Source organism: Salvelinus fontinalis, chromosome 35, assembly GCF_029448725.1.
Source record: "Salvelinus fontinalis isolate EN_2023a chromosome 35, ASM2944872v1, whole genome shotgun sequence".
Classification (NCBI taxonomy): domain Eukaryota; kingdom Metazoa; phylum Chordata; class Actinopteri; order Salmoniformes; family Salmonidae; genus Salvelinus; species Salvelinus fontinalis.
In genome coordinates this window covers 35,149,036-35,168,832 of record NC_074699.1, presented here as the reverse complement: position 1 = coordinate 35,168,832, position 19,797 = coordinate 35,149,036, and the positions used below count along the sequence as shown (strand labels likewise).

At 44.0% G+C, this 19,797-nt stretch overlaps 1 protein-coding gene across 1 annotated transcript; it reads right to left on the bottom strand.

Moving 5' to 3' along the window:
* Positions 1 to 15,566: 15,566 nt before the first annotated feature.
* Positions 15,567 to 18,940, bottom strand: LOC129834784 (iroquois-class homeodomain protein IRX-5-like). Its single transcript, XM_055900055.1, has 3 exons — positions 18,279 to 18,940; positions 16,843 to 17,248; positions 15,567 to 16,328 (listed from the first exon to the last, which is right to left on the bottom strand). Exons 1-3 carry the CDS (start codon positions 18,519 to 18,521, stop codon positions 15,622 to 15,624), a joined length of 1,356 nt encoding a protein of 451 aa, XP_055756030.1. The 5' UTR covers positions 18,522 to 18,940; the 3' UTR covers positions 15,567 to 15,621.
* Between the last annotated feature and the right edge of the window lie 857 nt (positions 18,941 to 19,797).

Here is a 19,797-nt window from a genome sequence, read left to right as displayed (position 1 = left end):
ATAATTTGAAGAGACTGTTCTGCACTACGATGTTTACGCATAGTAGTTGTTGGAAATGTGTTGGAAAGGGACAAGTGAAAAGGAAATATCGGAGCCAACACAGTACATTTGGGGTCTGTGTGTCTTTAGAAATAGCAGCCATGTTTGTCCTGTTCTCTTATTTGTCGCCCAGCCTCCCTGTTTCCTCTGAGTGTCACTGGCCTGCAGTAAGAGCTCCTTTACACAAGGTCAAACATTTTACTATTCGATCGATGGCCAGCGACTTACAAATCATATGTATTGATCAACGTAATCATCAGGTCGAATGTAGGGTAAACAGTAAAATCATATGCACTTAGGCTTAATAGCTCACATTAAAGCAATTATGCGTGCAAACTACGACTGTCTAACCTTAACATATTATGCGGCTGAGGCCCAATACGTCTTTTAGGGTTTTCTATCAGTGTGATTCTGAACGTAAATCAGAGTTTTACTCCCTATCGACTGGTGCAGGTGGAAGGCTTGGGGCTGGTGTAATGGGACGCTGAGACTGAAACCCACATTGCCCTCTGGGTAAAACTGCTCTATGACATAATGTGTCAGTGATTTTTATATGTGTGTCAATACTGAATGTATTTACTAATGACAGTGAAGCGGGAGGTGTAGTGGGCGACCTGCTAATGAACACAGTGCATTTGGAAGAGTCAGTCCACAGGTCAAGGACTGGAGGTAGAGAGAAAGAAAGAGAGGGGAGAGAGAGAGAGCAGAGAGCGAGAGAAGGGGGGTAGAGCGGAGAGAGAGGGGGGGTAGAGGGGGCGGAGAGAGAGGGGAGAGAGAGAAGGGGGGTAGAGAGGAGAGAGACGGGGGGCGGAGAGAGAGGAGCGAGAGAGAAGTGGTGTAGAGAGGAGAGAGAGGGGGGGCGGAGAGAGAGGAGAGAGATAGATGGGGGGTAGAAAGGAGAGAGAGAAGGGGAATGATCGTCCCCTGCGTGGTAATAAATGTGTGTTCCCATCTGACACTGTCACGGCCATCGTCGGAAGGAGACCAAGGTGCAGCGTGGTGATCATACATTTTCTTTTATTATAGTAAATGTCGCCAACAATTCAAGAAAACAAAGAAACGACCGTAAAGCTTAACAGGGCATTAGTGCCACTAACAAAGATAACTACCAACAAACACCAAAGGATAAAAGGCTGCCTAAGTATGACTCCCAATCAGAGACAACGATATATAACTGTCCCTGATTGAGAACCATACCCGGCCAAAACATAGAAATACAAAACATAGAATTAAAGAACATAGAATGCACACCCAAATCACAGCCTGACCAAACCAAATAGAGACATAAAAAGGCTCTCTAAGGTCAGGGCGTGACAGTACCCCCCCCCCCCCCCCCCCCCAAAGGTTGCGGATTCTGGCCGCAAAACCTGAACCTATAGGGGAGGGTCCGGGTGGGCATCTGCCTGCAGTGGCGGCTCTGGTGCGCTCCACCTCTGGCTCACCCCACTTTGGTGGCGCCTCTTGTGCGGGGACCCTCGTCGCCGACCCCGGACTGGGGACCTTCTCCGCAGGCCCCGGACTGGGGACCCTCGTTGTAGGCCCCGGACTGGGGACCCTCGCCGTAGGCCCCGGACAGGGGAGCCTCGTTGTAGGCCCCGGACTGGGGACCCTCGTTGCAGGCCCCGGACTGGGGACCCTCGCCGTAGGCCCCGGACAGGGGAGCCTCGTTGTAGGCCCCGGACTGGGGACCCTCGTTGCAGGCCCCGGACTGGGGACCTTCGCCGCAGGCCCCGGACTGGGGACCCTCGCCGCAGGCCCCGGACTGGGGACCCTCGTTGTAGGCCCCGGACTGGGGACCCTCGCCGCAGGCCCCGGACTGGGGACCCTTGTTGCAGGCCCCGGACTGGGGACCTTCTCCGCAGGCCCCGGACTGGGGACCTTCTCCGCAGGCCCCGGACTGGGGACCCTCGCCGCAGGCCCCGGAATGGGGACCCTCGCTGCAGGCCCCGGACTGGGGACCGTCGCTGGAGGCTCCTGACTGGAGGCCGTCGATGGAGGCTCCGGACTGGAGGCCGTCATTGGAGGCTCCGGACTGGAGACCGTCGGTGGAGGCTCCGGACTGGGGACCGTCGCTATACGCTCCGGACTGGAGTCCGTCGCTGGAGGCTCCGGACTGGAGGCCGTCATTGGAGGCTCCGGACTGGAGACCGTCGGTGGAGGCTCCGGACTGGGGACCGTCGCTGGAGGCTCCGGACTGGGGACCGTCGCTGGACGCTCCGGACTGGAGTCCGTCGCTGGAGGCTCCGGACTGGAGACCGTCGCTGGAGGCTCCGGACTGGAGGCTATCGTTGGAGGCTTCGTGCTATGACTCATCACTGGAGGCTTCGTGCCATGGATCATCACTGGAGGCTTCGTGCCAAGGATCATCACTGGAGGCTTCGTGCCATGGATCATCACTGGAGACTTCGTGCCATGGCACATCACTGGAGGCTTCGTGCCATTGATCATCACTGGAAGCTTCGTGCCATGGATCATCACTGGAGGCTTAGTGCCATGGATCATCACTGGAGGCTTAGTGCCATGGATCATCACTGGAAGCTTCGTGCCATGGATCATCACTGGGCCGTGGAGACGCACTGGAGGTCTGGAGAGCAGAGCTGGCACAACCCGTCCTGGCTGGATGCTCACCCTAGCCCGGCAACTGCGGGGTGCTGGCACAGGACGTACTGGGGCTGTGTACACGCACCGGCGACACAGTGCGCAGAGCCGGCGCAGGATATCCTGGACCGAAGAGACACACTGGAGGCCAGACGCGCTGAGCCGGCACCATCCGTCCTGGCTGGATGCCCACTCTAGCCCGGCCGATGCGGGGAGCTGGAATATAGAGCACCGAGCTATGAGTGCGCAATGGAGACACACTGCGCAGAGCCGCATAACATGGGGCCTGACTAGTCACACTCTCCCCACGGTAAGCACGAGGAGTTGGCTCAGGTCTCCAACCTGACTCAGCCAATCTCCTCGTGTTCCCCCCCCAAAAAAACTTTTGGGAGTGGCTTCTCGGGCTTCCGTGCTAGCCGTGTCCCCTCGTAACGCTGGGGCCCCTTTCTAGCTGCCTCCGCCTTCCTAGCTGCTTCCACCTGTTCCCATGGGAGGCAATCCCTTCCGGCCAGGATCTCCTCCCACGTCCAGGATCCTTTGCCGTCCAGGATGTCCTCCCATGTCCAGTCCTCCTTACCACGCTGCTTGGTCCGTTTGTGGTGGGTAGTTCTGTCGCGTCCGTCGGCGGAAGGAGACCAAGGTGCAGCGTGGTGAGCGTACATTTTCTTTTATTATAGTAAATGTCGCCAACAAAACAAGAAAACAAAGAAACGACCGTGAAGCTTAACAGGGCAGTACTGAGGTACTGTAATTTGTGTGAAGTAAAAACAAATAATATATTTTTTTGTTTTAGCGATATTAAATTCCTCTATCATTGTTTTCAGTGATGTATCTGTCTTGATCTTGAACAAACCACAGACGAATTGAAAAGAAGTCATTGCCAGTAAATTCACTTCAAGTTCAAGTTTGTTTAATTGTCTTTTACACATAATATACTGTACATGGAGTACACAGTGCAATGAAATGCTGACTTGCAGGTACGTTTCAAGTGCAGCAGGCAGTGTTCTGTTGCTAATTTAAGGTAGTTTCTATGCATCTCTGCTCTGTGTTTGTGCAGTAACTGAGCTAAATATGAAAGTGATGACAGCCACTGGCTGCAGGTACTGTGTATGAACCCCCCCCCCCCCCCCCCCCCCCCCCACACACACACACAGGCCAGCACCCAGAGCGCTCAGAGGATTAGGACTACTGTGCTACTGTGGTAAATTATATGCAAGTAACACTCTTATTAGAATTCCACAGGGATGTATTTTCTGGTTGGAACTAGATATTATAACTTAATGATATTCTTAGAGGAATTACATTTTGAATTGCAAACTATTGAGCATTGCTACAACTATTGCATAATATATAGAGCTGGGATTTGTTTTTCTTTTGAGAAAAATAGTGTGGACGATCTCAATCATATTCAATCGTAGGTGAAAAAACGACTATCTTTGATGAAAATATCAAGTTTAGCAAAGCCTGATAGAGGAGGTATTCCATTTTGACTGCTCCCATTCAAATGCATGCTGTATAATGAACTGGGTTCGACTATATGCACATTTGTTAAAGAGTTTAATTGGATTGTGGAGCAAAACATTTGCTCAGAAAGTTTATTTCTAAAGCTATTTCTCAGTCTGATGATTCAATCGTTTGTTTAATAACCACTTTCCGCCTCTCCCTTTTTATCCCGAATAATGATGAAACATGCTCATGAAAAATGTATTGGAATATGATCTATCTGCATATGCCGATTGGGTTGCTGAGAGAGAGAGAGAAAGAGAGAGAGAGAGAGAGAATATCAGGCACTCAGTGCTGCAGAGAGAATTTTAATTTCTCCTTTTGACAAATCTATTTCATCTCCTCCATGCATCTCAGTAAATGAGATTATCACAATCATACAGCCCTGCCTATCCCTTCTTCAACCACTGTCAAAGGGAATGACGGAGTGCATGAAGGATATTAATATTTAAAGGAATGTAAGTGTTAACGTTTAATGTTGAACATATTTTAAGCATAACTATGTTGAGTAGGCCTCTGACTATTGTGAGGAGTTTATGTCAATCATAAGAAAGAATTAAATTTTACTGTAATATGGGTTTCCTGCACAATATACTGCTGTACTTCATCCATCACTGTTATGATAATTCATAGCATACTGTTAAGGAAAACCTTGCATGCAAGTAGAATATGTATTCTAGAAAGAGAGAGAGCTTTCGCAGAATTCTTATGTCATCAAGCCTGCTCATTATCTAATGCTACATCCCATGCGATCTAAATACCATACAGCATTGGATCATAATTGCTTTTATCAGTTTATTGTGTGAATGGAAGCCCTTTGATGTATTTAAGAGACCAACCTAATGAATCTGTGAATGCAGAAACAGGCCTATCGGGGGATATCTGCGAAAGCTCCAAGGGAGGATCTGCAGTGCATAGAAACAATGCATTCTTTAGTGTTCCCGGCGATGGTGAACAAGTGAGGACTTAATCAAGCACAATTGCCCAAAGAGCAAGAGGGGAGAAAGGCATGTGGAGTAATCAAGTGTAAACATCTATACAATGTCGAACTGAGAGACAGAGAGATGTATTGCCTTGGAGTTATGAGAGAGGGGTGTATGGAGGAGGTACAGGGGGATAGACGGGGGCTTATTTAGCAAACATGCAGAAGTGATTTTGACCCCATTGCGACCACTCTTCTACCCCTGCTACCCCCCCTACACCCACCATTGTGTGTGTGTGTGTGTGTGTGTGTGTGTGTGTGTGTGTGTGTGTGTGTGTGTGTGTGTGTGTGTGTGTGTGTGTGTGTGTGTGTGTGTGTGTGTGTGTGTGTGTGTGTGTGTGTGTGTGTGAACACAATAATGGCTTATTCCTACGCTAGCCTCATTCAATTCACAAAAAGGTGATTGTTTCCTCAATAGTTTGTGTTCATGTTGATTTTTAATTAATTATTTGCTGGTTTTGTTGCTCACTCACTGGCTTTTTCTTCTTTCGAGGGCTAAAGAAGGGGGGTTACTGGGAAAGAAATAGGGAGAGAGAGAGAGGGTGGAGGGGTGGCGTTGTTGGATCTGGTTACTGCTGGCTTTTCCCACAAAGTGATCAGAGCCTGAAAGTTGAGAGCATGTTCCCCTGCAGCGGGTTTACTCCTGTTTCCAGTTTAACCTCCTATTAAACTGTCCTTTGTGCTCCCAGTCTGCTGGCATTGCCCCAGTTACATTCACATACCTGTCAGGTCACACAGGTTAAGGACTGGGGGGGCGACCAGGGCCAGCACTAAACCATCCCTCTCTTGTCCCTCTCTCTCAGTCGCTCCGGTCTCCCTGACACCATCGGCATGAAAGAGGAAAAAGGGAGAAGTATAAACTACAACAGTTTGATGAGCAGTGGGGCAATAAATTCATTAATCATAATTTTATGCCTCATCAAACTCTTTACCCAGCCCCCTCCATGGGAGTTACACAAATTAGCCAGTGAAAAAGCAGTAATTTTAGTTCAGCTAGGTAAGTGGTTTTTGATTGCCTTCTTGAACAATGCTTCCCTTGACAAGCTAATAAATCAGATGTCTCTAAAAACCTCAAGTGCAGGCTGTGCAGCTAGTGTGAACCACGATGCCACCAATCTCAGCCCCCCAAAACAAAAGGACTGTGTGTGGGACGAGGACTTTGACTACAGCTGAAGCTCTGTCAGGGATTTGTTTTGGAATCATTTTTTCTATATATTTCTCAGACAAAAGGGGTCAGAGCTACAAAGTGACTTGATAACTGAATAAAATACACATTATGTCTATGAAGGATGCAGGGCTGGCTTGGATTGGATCAGAATAGTGTCAAGATTGATTGGGATTATGGCCTAATATGATTGAGACCAGAATGTGCAAAATTCAGTTAGTGCATAATCTCCTCACCGGTATTGGTTTATTTTAGCTTCAGCCAGATGCTAAGGCAGGGATGATGCTAACTGTAACCTCCTAGCTTCAGCCTGTGCCAGCTGTGCTGCCGGGTGATGCATAGCTACCAGACCAGGGTTCAAATAGTATTTGAAGTAATTTTACATACCTAAAACCGGTTTGATTGCGCTTGCCTGTTACAATGGAACCAACTGAAAAATCTGAAAATTGCAAACCTTGCCTACCTGCCAATCCAGGCAGGCCAAAGCAAATGCTCAAAAGTTATTAAAATATTTAAAATAGTATTTGAACACAGGTCTGGGACCTACTGCACTGTACTGTACTGCATTGTACTGTACACTCCATCCAGATGGCAGTTTTATATGGGGCCAACAAATCATTCATTTGTCTGGAAACAGCACTGTTATTGAAAATGAGGTCAATCGATTTATTTGAGCCCTGGTATGTTGCTAGCCATGTTTGCTTGTTCCAGGTATTAGCGACTTTGACTGTGGCGTGGTTGGAGGTTTGGGGAGGGAGGGGAGAGAGGGAGTCCTTGGGGTGGGGGATGTGAGTAGGGAGAGGGGACACAAGGAGGGAGGGAGATGAGAGGAGGGTGGTCTTTATCTGTATAAAGCCCTGCTCTGATGAGATTACCTATTGGGCCAGGCTGTAGACCACCCTGTTAATTAGGGAACCTCAGCCAACTCTCTCTCCCCCTCTGGCACACAGCCACCACTTGATTTTGGGGAGGCAACACAGCAGCACTGTTATGACGGCATCAATGTTTGCATCAATAATCATCTGCTAATGTCTGAAGCACTCAGGTATCAAGCGAGCGCAACACAAGCAGACACAGACAGGATGGAATGAAACGGATTTCCTTTTCCTTTTTTTGTCCGTGATAGGCACCGTTTGAATTTCAATTTCATTCCCAGACTAATTTATCTGTTGAATGACAATATCCACTACCTGTTCCTGAAAGAGCAGGCAGGCTCAGATTGGTGCGCTCCGTGTTCTGTCGTTTGATTGGACAGCTCCTGTGTTGCATCATCGACGGGCACTCTTCTTAATTGGAATGTAGAGCGTGGTGTCACACAAGGGGACCTGCGTCCCCGTCTCCTCATTGTGTTTCAGGGAAGAAGTCTGGTTCAGAGTTCTGACTGAGGACAGCTATGCTGCCGTGTCTCCTCTCCTCTCTCCTCCTCATTAGCGTTCTCTACACACACCACTGAACTGAACGCAGCTGAAAATAACTTGGCAAAAAGCACCACGAGTTTATCTCCATCTTGGGAACTGATCCAATTAAGTAAGTGGCCATTTGCATCCGTCAGGCTACACCAAATCCAGGGGTTGCATCCAAAATGACACCCTATTCCCTAAAATAGTGCACTACTATTGACCAGAGAATAGGGTACAATTTGGGATGCACTCAGAGAAAATGGCTGACTTGGAGCACAACAAAAAGGGCAAGAAGGAAAGAGAGAGGAGTTATGTGCAAGATGGTGGTGTGAGAGAGGAGGGTAAAGTCTCCCAGGTGTGTGTGTGTGTGTGTGTGTGTGTGTGTGTGTGTGTGTGTGTGTGTGTGTGTGTGTGTGTGTGTGTGTGTGTGTGTGTGTGTGTGTGTGTGTGTGTGTGTGTGTGTGTGTGTGTGTGTGTGTGTGTGTGTGTGTGTGTGTGTGTGTGTGTGTGTGTGTGTGTGTGAGAGAGAGGAGAGATGAATCAGACGGAGTGGTCATTAGGACAGATATCTGTGAGGTAATGTGGACCAGATGTTGGACAGAAAGGGATCATTTAAAAAGGGCAAATGTAAATAAACAGTCAGGCAGCGCGGTACCCTCCACCCCTCCTCCTTCTCATCCCCCCTTTCCTGGACCCTCTGAAGTCACTGAAAGAAAACACTTCATCAATCTTCATCAGTGCCATTAATAATGTAATAATATTGGGTCTTATCTGTATAGGAGCTGCTGTGTTGCTTTAAAGGTGTTTCCTCATGGTTTTATTTACCATTGTAAGACTTGTGATTAGGATTTCCTTTTGAAAGGTGCTTGAAATAACTGATATATCCCCAAGTGTTTTTGTGTGTGTTTTTTAGACATAGCTCTGTTTTGTTCATTAAAATAGAATTATCAGGTATCTTCCAAAATTCTATTTGCCGACACAACTACTAGGTATGCAACCCTCCGCTGTTCCAAACCCTACTGCTATATCAAACCTGCACAAAATCTTCTGAAATACATTATGTACATATATGCACGAATTGAAAGTGAGGTTGGGCTGAACCTGTTGGAAGGAAGGTAGAGAGCTAAAGGCCCATCCTGTGGCTGTGGTGTGTCACTAAAATTAGCCAGCAGGATGACAAAGTTCAGTGGTTGATATATCCAGTACTGTAATCACCGGGGGGGTCCTGGTTACACACTCACACAGGGAAGACCAGATGAGCAAAGATCTGTGTGTGCTGGCGTCTCCTCTGTTCCTCCAGACTGTGCTGCTTTATTCACTGCTCTGTGATCAGTGCATAGCTGAGGAGCTGGCCACAATACTTCCCTTCTGCCTGATGTGTGTGTGTGTGTGTGTGTGTGTGTGTGTGTGTGTGTGTGTGTGTGTGTGTGTGTGTGTGTGTGTGTGTGTGTGTGTGTGTGTGTGTGTGTGTGTGTGTGTGTGTGTGTGTGTGTGTGTGTGTGTGTGTGTGTGTGTGCGTGCGTGTGTGTGTGTTAGTGTGTGTTTGTGCAGGTACCCAGTAACCAGAGCCTATGCCACCTCCTCCAGGGCCAGGCAGGGGCCCCCAGCATGCACCACCAGTGAGCCCTTACAGGGCCACTGAACAGGGGCCCTCTCCAGTCACAGGGTCAGGAGCTCCTACCACACTGCTGTCAGAATAGACCACTCAATAGGCAGGAATTACGAGAGTCAAAGTGTTGTCAGTGGCTTGAGATGTTAGGGGGTATGAAGTGTGTTTTTGTAGAAAATAATTAAGTAATTTAAACATTTCAAAAGGTAATTACTGAATTGTATAATGATAATAAAAATAGATGATAAAAATGAATGATACAAAATAAATATATAATACATTTGCATATTAATTTTATAGTAGGCCTAATTTCCTTTTGTATTTGTATGTTTTAATTTTTAAATAAATACTCGACAAATTATTTTTATTTAAAAAATGTCTAATTGATTTTCACCCTAGTTTAAATATTCCTTACAAAATTATAACTTTAACAACTTGCTCCAACACATCGGAGTTGTCAGACCTACAGGATAGTGCAGGCTGTAAATAATATCGCAAAGGTGAAACAAAGGTTATTTAAAAATCATTAGACGTCAAAAATGAGTTTTACAGATTTTACATTAAAATCTGCCTTGGCGTTAACACGGTAATTCTTGTGGTTTATGTGGTCTGAAGTTTACACCCCATAAATACCCAAATTCTTCATTTTTGAAGTGAACCCCTGACCCTTCTTACATTCACCCACCATATTGTTGTGTAACCATGTGCATTATAATTATTTGCTGATAGAACACGTATAAATCCAGATCATGCTTAAATCTCCTATAGAAGGAGCCTACCACCTCACAGTTCATCATTCTTCGTTAATGTTTTTTCTTCATAGAACTGTTTTATTTATGTATGGGGGGTTTACTTAAAACATCAGACAGCTGAAAATTACATGTGTAATCTCTCCCCCGAGAGCTCCATGGAAAATAGAAAAACAGTCCGTGAGGTTGAGGGTAGAGTGGGGGTTAATAGTGGTAAATCACCCACCCCACTGCCACTTCATCTGGGTCGGTTTACGATGTGCTCCGGCCTATAAAAAGTTCATCCAATATGAACGGTTTAGAAGTGGCAAATATATCAAAACATTCAGTTTACCTCTTCTGCTTGTTCTTTGCACTGAAGATATTCTAAGCCAACCGAAACGCCACACGTAAGATGAGCCCTGACACCGATTCGGTTTTTAGGGGGAAAATGTGGGTAATTTGTGAAAATGTTATCCCCGAGCGGTCACGACTCCCATGCGCGCCAAAACAGAGCTAACGCCTCGCTCACGTCCTACACAGAAACAGCTCGGCTGATTTTTTTGCGCCCATAATTAATGAAGAGGCTCGAGCTCTCGGGGATATGATGATTAAATAAGTAGAAGGCGGTATTCCCAGAGAGACCCTCTGAAAGCTGAAAGACCATTCCACTTCAGCTTTGTTTGACAGCGTTTGGGGGATGACGTCTGTTGACGGGTGAGCTGATCAGACATTATTTTCTGAGAGACAAAATGCTTCGATATTGCTTTTTGGTAGCCTACACTCACAATAGCTCCATTCCCAACCGATATTTTGCTTTCCTGCAAAAAGCCAGACAGACTCCTTTTCGCTCTCCCCTTTTTTCTTATACCAACTAGCGGGAAAAAGAAGTGACATATTGTTCACTTCAAGGAGTAGAAGAAGAAAACAAACAGTTGTGTTTTTGGCAACACTGTTTGGTTGTCACAGATGTTGTCCCGAATAAAGTGGGCTGTGGGCAGGTCAAATAGAAGGGTGTCTCTTTACACTTGGAGCGGAATTTGACTCTAGTCTACTCTACCGCAGTCATGGCAGATGTGTTGGATCATGTAGGCCTAGACATTTTTTTTCATTTGGGTTAATTTTTAAGGACAATTGGGAATTTCTTTATCAGCAGGTTCTGGTTTTTGGTGACATGGTTTGCGCGACCCCTAGATATCCTCACACTGAGACAATCAATCATGCATTTTGTAGTTGTGCAATATATTCCACCTTACAGGAAACCTGACAAAAAATTCCATTTACACTTGAAACTTTATATCACCATACAGGTAAAAACAATGATTTAAAATCAAGAAAATGTCCCATAATGCAATTTGTGTATGCTAATTATGTTCCTGATTTTCAAGTACAGAAAATGTGTGACATTGCAATCAATGCCTGTTTTGAAGTCGATTGAAAGACTGAACTCGCAGTAGCCTTTAGGCCTAGGCTTATTTTTTTCCATGAAGATCTCATTTCAAAATCATGAAAGTTAGTAGGCCTACAACTGCCCCCCCCCCCCCCCCCCCCCCACCACCCACCCTTTTAAAACGTTCCTTTACAAACCAATGATTTGCATATTTATCGTCAATGTGCATTATTAGCCGAACTCGATTAGGCTATCTTCTCTGGATATCACCGAACTTTTCCTACCACCGGAGACTGGGTGCATGATGGGAGGAGATGCTTATGAATGTTGAATGTGGCATATGGGTCTAGCTTGTAAAATAAAAGCAAAATATTGATTTACAAAGACACAGTGACCGAATTGTGATTATTCAATACACTATTTTCAGTCACAGTGTAACGTTTCCCAGTAGAATATGATGGTACAGATACTAAAAATATGTATAAATGTCTTATTTTAGGGCTTATGTGCTTCAACGCTAAGGTGTGGGTGCATAGCATGTATTTAGGGATTCATGTTAAAGATCGTTTGCATTTTTGTTGCAAGAATTTATATTCTCACCCAGGTTGCATGCACCAAATTAATATACGTTTTTTTTCATGTCTGTTTCTGTACAAACGCAACGTTATGTTTAGTTGATACATCTAGCGATATCCTACACTTGAAGTGATAATTAGATTTGGGAAGAAAAAAAAAATGCAATTTGTCTATACGTCTTGAAAATAATTAACCATAAAGGCATGTTTTATTTGTTTCATTCATGCATTGACAAAAAGGGTTTTCGATTTTGAAGATCGAAATGACCTAAGACATCAATTTTTCTCAACTGTTACAAATGTATGCATATTTCGATCCTATTTTATTAGTCTAACAGTTCAATATTGTCCTCCTCCAGACCTACATATTTAAACTAATGTAGACGTAAATGCATTGATGAAATGTCAATAATTCCTCTATCCCGACAAAAGCGAAAATATATATCGGTTATTCTTTTCCATCAATTGGGTTCATTATGTTTTTTTCCTCCTTCACATATGGGAACTGTTTCAACCTCACTTGGCATTCTCACATTGTATCCATGCATCGCTTCGCAACAATGAGCCAGCGAGCCGTTCAACTGGAAGAGAGACGGGAGGGAGAAAGGAGTTGAACAAAGTTGCGCTAGATCATTGCAGAGTTCCCCTATTCCATGCATTCAGGACTGACAATGGTTTCGGACAGATCCAGTGGTCTCACTCTCGGTAGCATGATCGCATTACAACGCTAAAAAGCAGTGTCAACTTTTTCAAACTAAGATTGTGGAAAGTCTTTTTTATGGATGAAATATATTGGTTTTATTGTCTTTGGTCGCAGTTGCTAATAATAATAATAATAGGCCTAATAATAATAATTTATTTCAATAAATATATATAATGATAATAATGTGTATTTTTTTACATACTCAATATGTTGAATGAGTCTCCACAGAGGCCCTGTTTCTCTGTCCCTCTAGACGTGATTTGAATAACATACTGCGTGGAGGACAATCACTAAATAGCAGCACATCTCTGGAACAACAAAACAACAACTCCGTCTCAAAATGGTATTTCACAAATGTGGTCAAATCGTTTGGGTTATTTCGACAGTGCAGAAGACAAACATGACAAGCTTGTTTTATTACTCCGTGCCCATGGGCTATGCAATGTCCGTCTCAAGATCCAATTTAGCAGTATAAATGATGATTTTCCAAACATTTGCCTCATATTCCTCGAATCATAGAGAGCGGTGTAAATTGCATTAACAGAATGCTCGGGTATTTGTGTCACCGCTTTAAATGTTACACATAAACGATTCTAAACTATACAATATTTACCTAAGCTGAATATAGATTATTTACGTCTCTGAAATTGAAAATATTGTCCCTTTGAAAAATAAATTATTCCATTTAAAAAGCCTATTTCAAATAAAAACGATGATGTCCTCTTAGGGGACATTGCATCGAACACTTCAATTCCTGGAGGGATCAGCAAAGAAAAACATAATTATGCTATTTAGCCGGATGATGTGTTGCAATCACTGGGCCAGGCAGCACACATACTCTGGGAGATTAAAATAGAAGCCCCAGTCGCTCGCCCGTGTGACTCGGAATAGAGGACATTAGGGCTAAGGGAATTATATAAAGCCCAGGGGAGGCTTCAACTCGAGTGCGGAAAGTAAACTATAGAGATTAATGAAAGGCAGTTAACAAGAGCAAGCTGGCCCACTTCACTAGTTCATTATTACTATTATTACTGTTATTATTATTATTATTATTATTACTTGAGATTATTCAAAATTATTCAACGTAGGCCTATTTCAATATTTTTCCAATAGAAATAATCAAGACAAAGATTGAGTTGTTTAGAAATAGAAACAGGAATATATATGAAATGTTGTGAGTAATTCCATGAAGACATGAGCTAATGTACTCCCGTGTTGATCAACTGATTATAATGATACTAGAAGCACTAAAGGTTCACTACTGATCATAAAACAAAACAAAATTGGCACCTGATAAAACAAATATTACTAGGAGTAATACTATTATAATAATTCGACTATAATTAACAGATTTGTTTTCAAAACATTTCCCAATATCTGTGCCAAATCAAGATACCATTTGTCTCATCTTACAAATCAGCCTTAATCAAAATTTCAAAGATTAGGCCACATTAACATTTTTTTCTCTCTCAAAAATCCACCACGGTATTGTATTTCTGCGAAGGAAATGGTTTGTCCCATGTTAACACATTGTAATATTCAGGTTTTCCCACCTGGCAGTATTGTTATAGTAAACATGTAATAACTGTGACCATTTCAAGTTGCTCTCTCTCTCCCTCCCTCCCTCTCTCTTTCTCTTTCTCTCTCTCTCTCTCTCTCTCTCTCTCTCTCTCTCTCTCTCTCTCTCTCTCTCTCTCTCTCTCTCTCTCTCTGCCTTCCAGCCTTTGGTCCATTTTAACTAGGCCATTCGATCAGGGACGGCTTTCCGTAACGGATTAAGAATGAGACCCCTGAAATTAGGAGCAAGTGTGACACCTACCTGCGGAAGTGGGAAGGAAGAGTTTGAGCCTTGATGACAGTGAGAGACTCGGTTATTGACAAAACCGATGAAACCCTGGAAACTTTGTGGCCTTTACTGTGTGCATGACATGCTAGTCTTGCTATCCTCCTCTCTAAACCTAACCATGAGTGTTTCACATCCAACGCGTCATTAATAAGGAGGCTCCAACATTAATGATATAACTGGCCAGTGTGCTCTGAAGCCATAAATGCATGGTTGCGTCCTTTTAACAGCTTTGCCACGCCTTGGAAATGGTAATGAGCTCTAAATTTGGCATAAAATCGAACTCATTACTGGAGTTCGCCACCTGATTGCTTTGCTTATAACACGTTGCGGTTGGAAAGTAATTGGGTTAAACGACTGGGCCTCCAGTTACGCCGTTGTTATCATATTCACCTTCATAAGTATCCTCCTATTGCACATGTAGAAAGGAATAGGAAACATAGAGCCAGAAATATACATATATTCAGTAAACTCTTGCCAATACCTTTGTCCAAACCCCACCAAAATGTAAATATTTGGGTAGACCTAAAAGGCTGTAGGCCTATATGTTTTTCATTCGAGAATTTGAGAAATTTCGGCACGTTCTCATGTTGTATAAAGCTGAAGTGCTCTTTTTGTATCGAAAATGTAATTGATACACCTGTCACGGGGTAAACGAACACAATCCCATCGATAAATACCTCTTTCATTTTCCATAATGTGTTTCTCTTTCAAGCCCTTCTGACACATTTGATAATAACAGTTGTCCCCTCCCGCTCCCCCCAGAATAATCGCTGCACACGTGTATTTTTTTCTCATAATTTACTTCAAAGATAGTGTATTGTCCATTTTAAATACAAAAATGCTACATTAAATATACATATTAGTCTTTAATACAAATAGACCCAGGCGGCTGCAGCGATGAAGACCATTCTTGTTACATCTTTAGGATTAACCATTCAGAAACTAAGATTTGAAGATAAGCATTTACTCAGAAAATAACTGTTCTCAGAATTTTCCTTTATTATTATTATTTTTCTTATTTTTTGTAATGCAACCACAAATAATAAATAAAAGTCCGATGGATTTTTGAAAGGGATCAAGTTATTAAATGTTTGACATACCTTTCTTTAGTTCATAAGGGGAGTCTTTACAAAGATCTACCTGCGTTTGGCCTCTGCCTTTCTGGCTTTCTCTTACCAAAGCTTCTGCTCTATTTAACACAGTCTGGTTTAATCCATTGAAATGTGCGGTGGAGCCCGTGCCCGAGCCGTGATTGCTGTGACTGTGAAGATGTCCAAAGCTGCCATAGTTCGTGTAGCCCGGGTAAAAAGGGGACGTGTAGTAGATAGGCCTGGATAGGACTGTGCTGTTTGGGAGAGGGCACTGTGGGGAGGACCGTGATGGTGACGCTGCATTGGTGGTGATCACTGTGCTGTGACCCATCCCATGGCCCTGCGGCCCGTCGCTGCTGCTCTTACACCTGTCCGAGGACGTTGCGATCTCAGCCAGGGACCAGAGTTTGGGTTTAGGGGCCGATGGGGAGGAGTGAATAACAGACGTCACGTTGCTGTTTACCGTGCCCGGCGCATGGCCCATTTCTGACGGCTTGTCTTGCGCAACGAGCTCGGTTCCTCCCCGAGGCACGGCGGATGGAGACGAGGTGGTGGGTTTAGCAGACTCGGGCAGTAACTCTGTCCGATCCCCCTGGTCTTTTAATTCCGAGTCGCTCAGAAGGGGATCCGTTTCTTTGCCATGATTCTCCTCTTTAAATCTGTCGCACACTATGTCCCCCGGGTTCAGCAATTTATGATCTGCAGTGAGAGAGAAACAAGAGTTAAGTTACTGTGAAAAAGATGTATAACATTGACATAAGATACAGATAGGCTACCAATATGTTATAGGCCCCTAATTCATGCACTCATGCGTTCATATTTGTGCATATGCTAATTACCATAATAATAGGCCTAGTTATCATAATAAGTAGGCTAATAAATAATAGGCCTGCAAACAACTAGGCATACAGCTACTGAAAAACGTGATATTAATGATGGTGTTTTAATCGTAATAATTATCATTAGGCGATACACAGCCCAGTCCACCAGCTGCAACCCGTCTTATTATGCAGTTAAAGATAAATCGAATGCTAAACACTTTACGTCACCAGCAATTTTCAGCACATGATAAGTCAAATGAGGGGAGTTCAAGGTGATTATTATTTAAAGCAATTGTCCCATTATAAATAATATACCACCATTAACCAGCAATTCATTTTGCGCCCTGAGTGGAAACGACTGCGATAAAAAAATTGATGATTTTTCTACAGACCTAACTCTGTGTCTGTCGAGTCTCCCTTGTCTTTCGACTTGCTAGGCTCGTCGTCGTCATTCTTTTCCAGATCGATGTTCTCGTCTTCCTCCTCGTCCTCGCTCCGGTTTCGGGGAGTCCAGGTCATCTTGTTCTCCTTCTTTAGCCTCCTCCTGGCGTTGGCGAACCAGGTGGAAACTTGGGTGAGGGTCATTTTGGTGATGATGGCCAGCATGATCTTCTCCCCCTTGGTGGGGTAGGGGTTCTTACGGTGCTCGTTCAACCAGGCTTTGAGAGTGGCGGTGGCATCCCGGGTCGCGTTTTTTCGGTATGCCGGGTCACCGTAGGGGTATGAACCCAGGGGAGCAGCGTAGGGGTGATATCCTATAGACCCAGCCATGCCCGTCGTGTGGTCATAGGGAGAACTCTGAAAACAAAGCCGTCGAAAAGAAAATGCTTTTCAGATAATTGTCAACGACTCATAACAATTAAAACGTTCCAAAATAAGTTCCAAACAATAAGAAGGCACCATAATAAACACATACAAACACAAATACACACACACACATACACACACACACCTCTGACGTTTAGGTTGGTTACAATAAATCAAGCATCAGAAGCGTCAGCAATGCACTTTTAAAATTGTACACAGATGGACATTGTTCTCAACTTTATTTTTCTTTGTGCGTTTTTGTATTCAAGATTTCAAGACTGTCTTGCTGACTGTAACCACAACACAGTCATCTATGCTTAGTGAAAGCAACCTCATTTACAAATTAGATGAAGCATTAACATCATGCGTAACAGGCCTACCATGTCTTCTCTTGTCATAATTTTACCAAGACAGGATTTTACTATCATTATTTCCCACTATTCTTCAGCTGGCCTGAATACCTGGTTTCATTTGAGTATAACTGCGTGCTCAACTCACATTCAGATTTAGAACATGCTAAATATTAGGATCTGTGTTCCCAAGTGAACGAACATTTGGTCAATGTCCATAAAAACAACCGAGTAGCCCTAAATAAACGAGTTTGTAATTTCGCATAGACTAATAAAGACCTTATCCAACAAATAACTATGGAATATAATGTGTTCTACCAAGGTGGGGAGCTTGCTGTTTGTTATTGTATGCAAACTGATTCAACACAACGACCTATTTCATTGCTCATTATTTACAGAAAAAAATGCATTTAGCCAAAGAACAATAACATGCAAATTAGCCTAATTAGTTATTTTGCATGTTCGTCTTTGCATTAAAATGGATGGGCCTATTTACAACTAACTTACCCAAATGTAAAAGAGTCAAAATACAGACGCACGCTAAACCAGAAATAGATTTGCCTCATTTGCACCATGCTAAAATTCTACACATAGGCCTACCAACAATACAATATAAGATTTTCCACATGTTTTTCCACTCGGCAATTTCGATTCTATGCTCTCTCACTCACCACGTATGAAGCGAATGTGGCGGCCGCTCCCGCCTCCGCACTGTACGGGAGATGGGAGTTGTACCCGGGCGAAGCGCTGGTGAACGCGGTAGTTCCGGCATAGGGAGCAAAAGCAGAGCCAGATGAGGATCTACCAAGTTCTTCGGTCCTGGGTCCCGATATAACGCTGGTGCTGTACGCTGGGCATGAATACAGCGCCAACGAAGCGGATGGCTGGTACAAATAGCCCTGAGGATACGCCATGGTGAAAGCCCTGAAAGTAAGCAACTTACTTGCGCACTTTTCCTCTTTATTTTCTCATGCACTGTCCGATTTCAGTCATAGGAGTCTCGTATCAACAGACCGCTGTCTGTTCCCCTCTAAATGATTGTGGTAAAAAGCAAAAATATAAACAAATACATAGACTTAGATATAGATTTTTAGTTGCTGATAGTCAGCTTCAACTGACGGTTGTGTTTGCTTGCTACGCTCTATTTTTCCTATCTCTCTCTCTCTCTCACTTGCTCACTCTGTCTCATGCCGTGCAGAAGAAGTTTTTTGCCTTCGGATGGGGGCTTTGCTTGGGAAAATGTCCTGCCAAGATGCTAAGTTGGAAATTGAGGATTCTGACGCCTACTACGTTCTTCACGCTCCTCCTATCGGGGTGTAGTCATCGAAGGAAAAGGCAAGCTTATGCTGGGTTAATACCACAGCCCTGCCTATCTCTCTCTCTCTCCATGTTTTCTTTTTTCTCCCCGCTTTCCCCCCTCCCTCTCGCCCTCTCTTTCTCTCACTAACAATCCCTCTCCCGCTATTTCTCTATTTGTTTTTCTCTAACAAGGCTCGGTGCTGTAGGACTCCAGTGCACCAGCCCCTGGATGGCGATATCATGCGAGCCAGTAGATCGACTCCAACTTTCTTCTTATTCTAAATACACGAAGCCGTCACTTTCACACTTGATCAATAACAAATGGGCTGTTGTCTGTCAGAAAGAGCTTTTCAGATACTGAAGGGGAAAAGGCGCTCCATGTTCTGCACGCTGTTCTTCTTTTTTCCATGGTTTATGGTTTATTGTTTCTTTTGAGCGCAAAACTTGTCTTTTTGAATAGATGCCTCGTAACAGACTAACTGACTGTCGGTGATCCTACGTGCCGTAAATTAAAATCCGCAACGGCAGCTAAAAAGGGGTGACGGTTTTTGATTTGGATTTATTTTGTGCATATCGACATTCTTACGCCAGACGCATTTTGCGTTGTTAGGGTAAGACATGGCAAGAGCATGCATACATTATGGCGCGAATAATACACAGTAGAATATAAATATAACCTTTATCCCAAACAATTTAGGTTTGGCTGTTTGTGTAAACGTATTTTTTTTCTTAACCAGCAATTTGTAATATTAGCTGAAATCTAGGAAGCATTCCACTCAACTGTGGGATAAGCAACTCTTAACGTGTGACAGCTGTTAACTGAAGCGGCTGCTAAATAGTTTTCTCCATGGATCCAGGAATAAACCAGTCACATACACTCTCTCGCTCTCT

Coding starts and splice junctions, on each gene's coding strand:
- LOC129834784 (XM_055900055.1), bottom strand. CDS start 18,521: ATGGCGTATCCTCAGGGCTATTTGTACCAGCCATCCGCTTCGTTGGCG. Junction 17,249..18,278: donor CCACATTCGCTTCATACGTG/GTGAGTGAGAGA, acceptor CTTTGTTTTCAG/AGTTCTCCCTATGACCACAC. Junction 16,329..16,842: donor CTCGACAGACACAGAGTTAG/GTCTGTAGAAAA, acceptor CTCTCACTGCAG/ATCATAAATTGCTGAACCCG.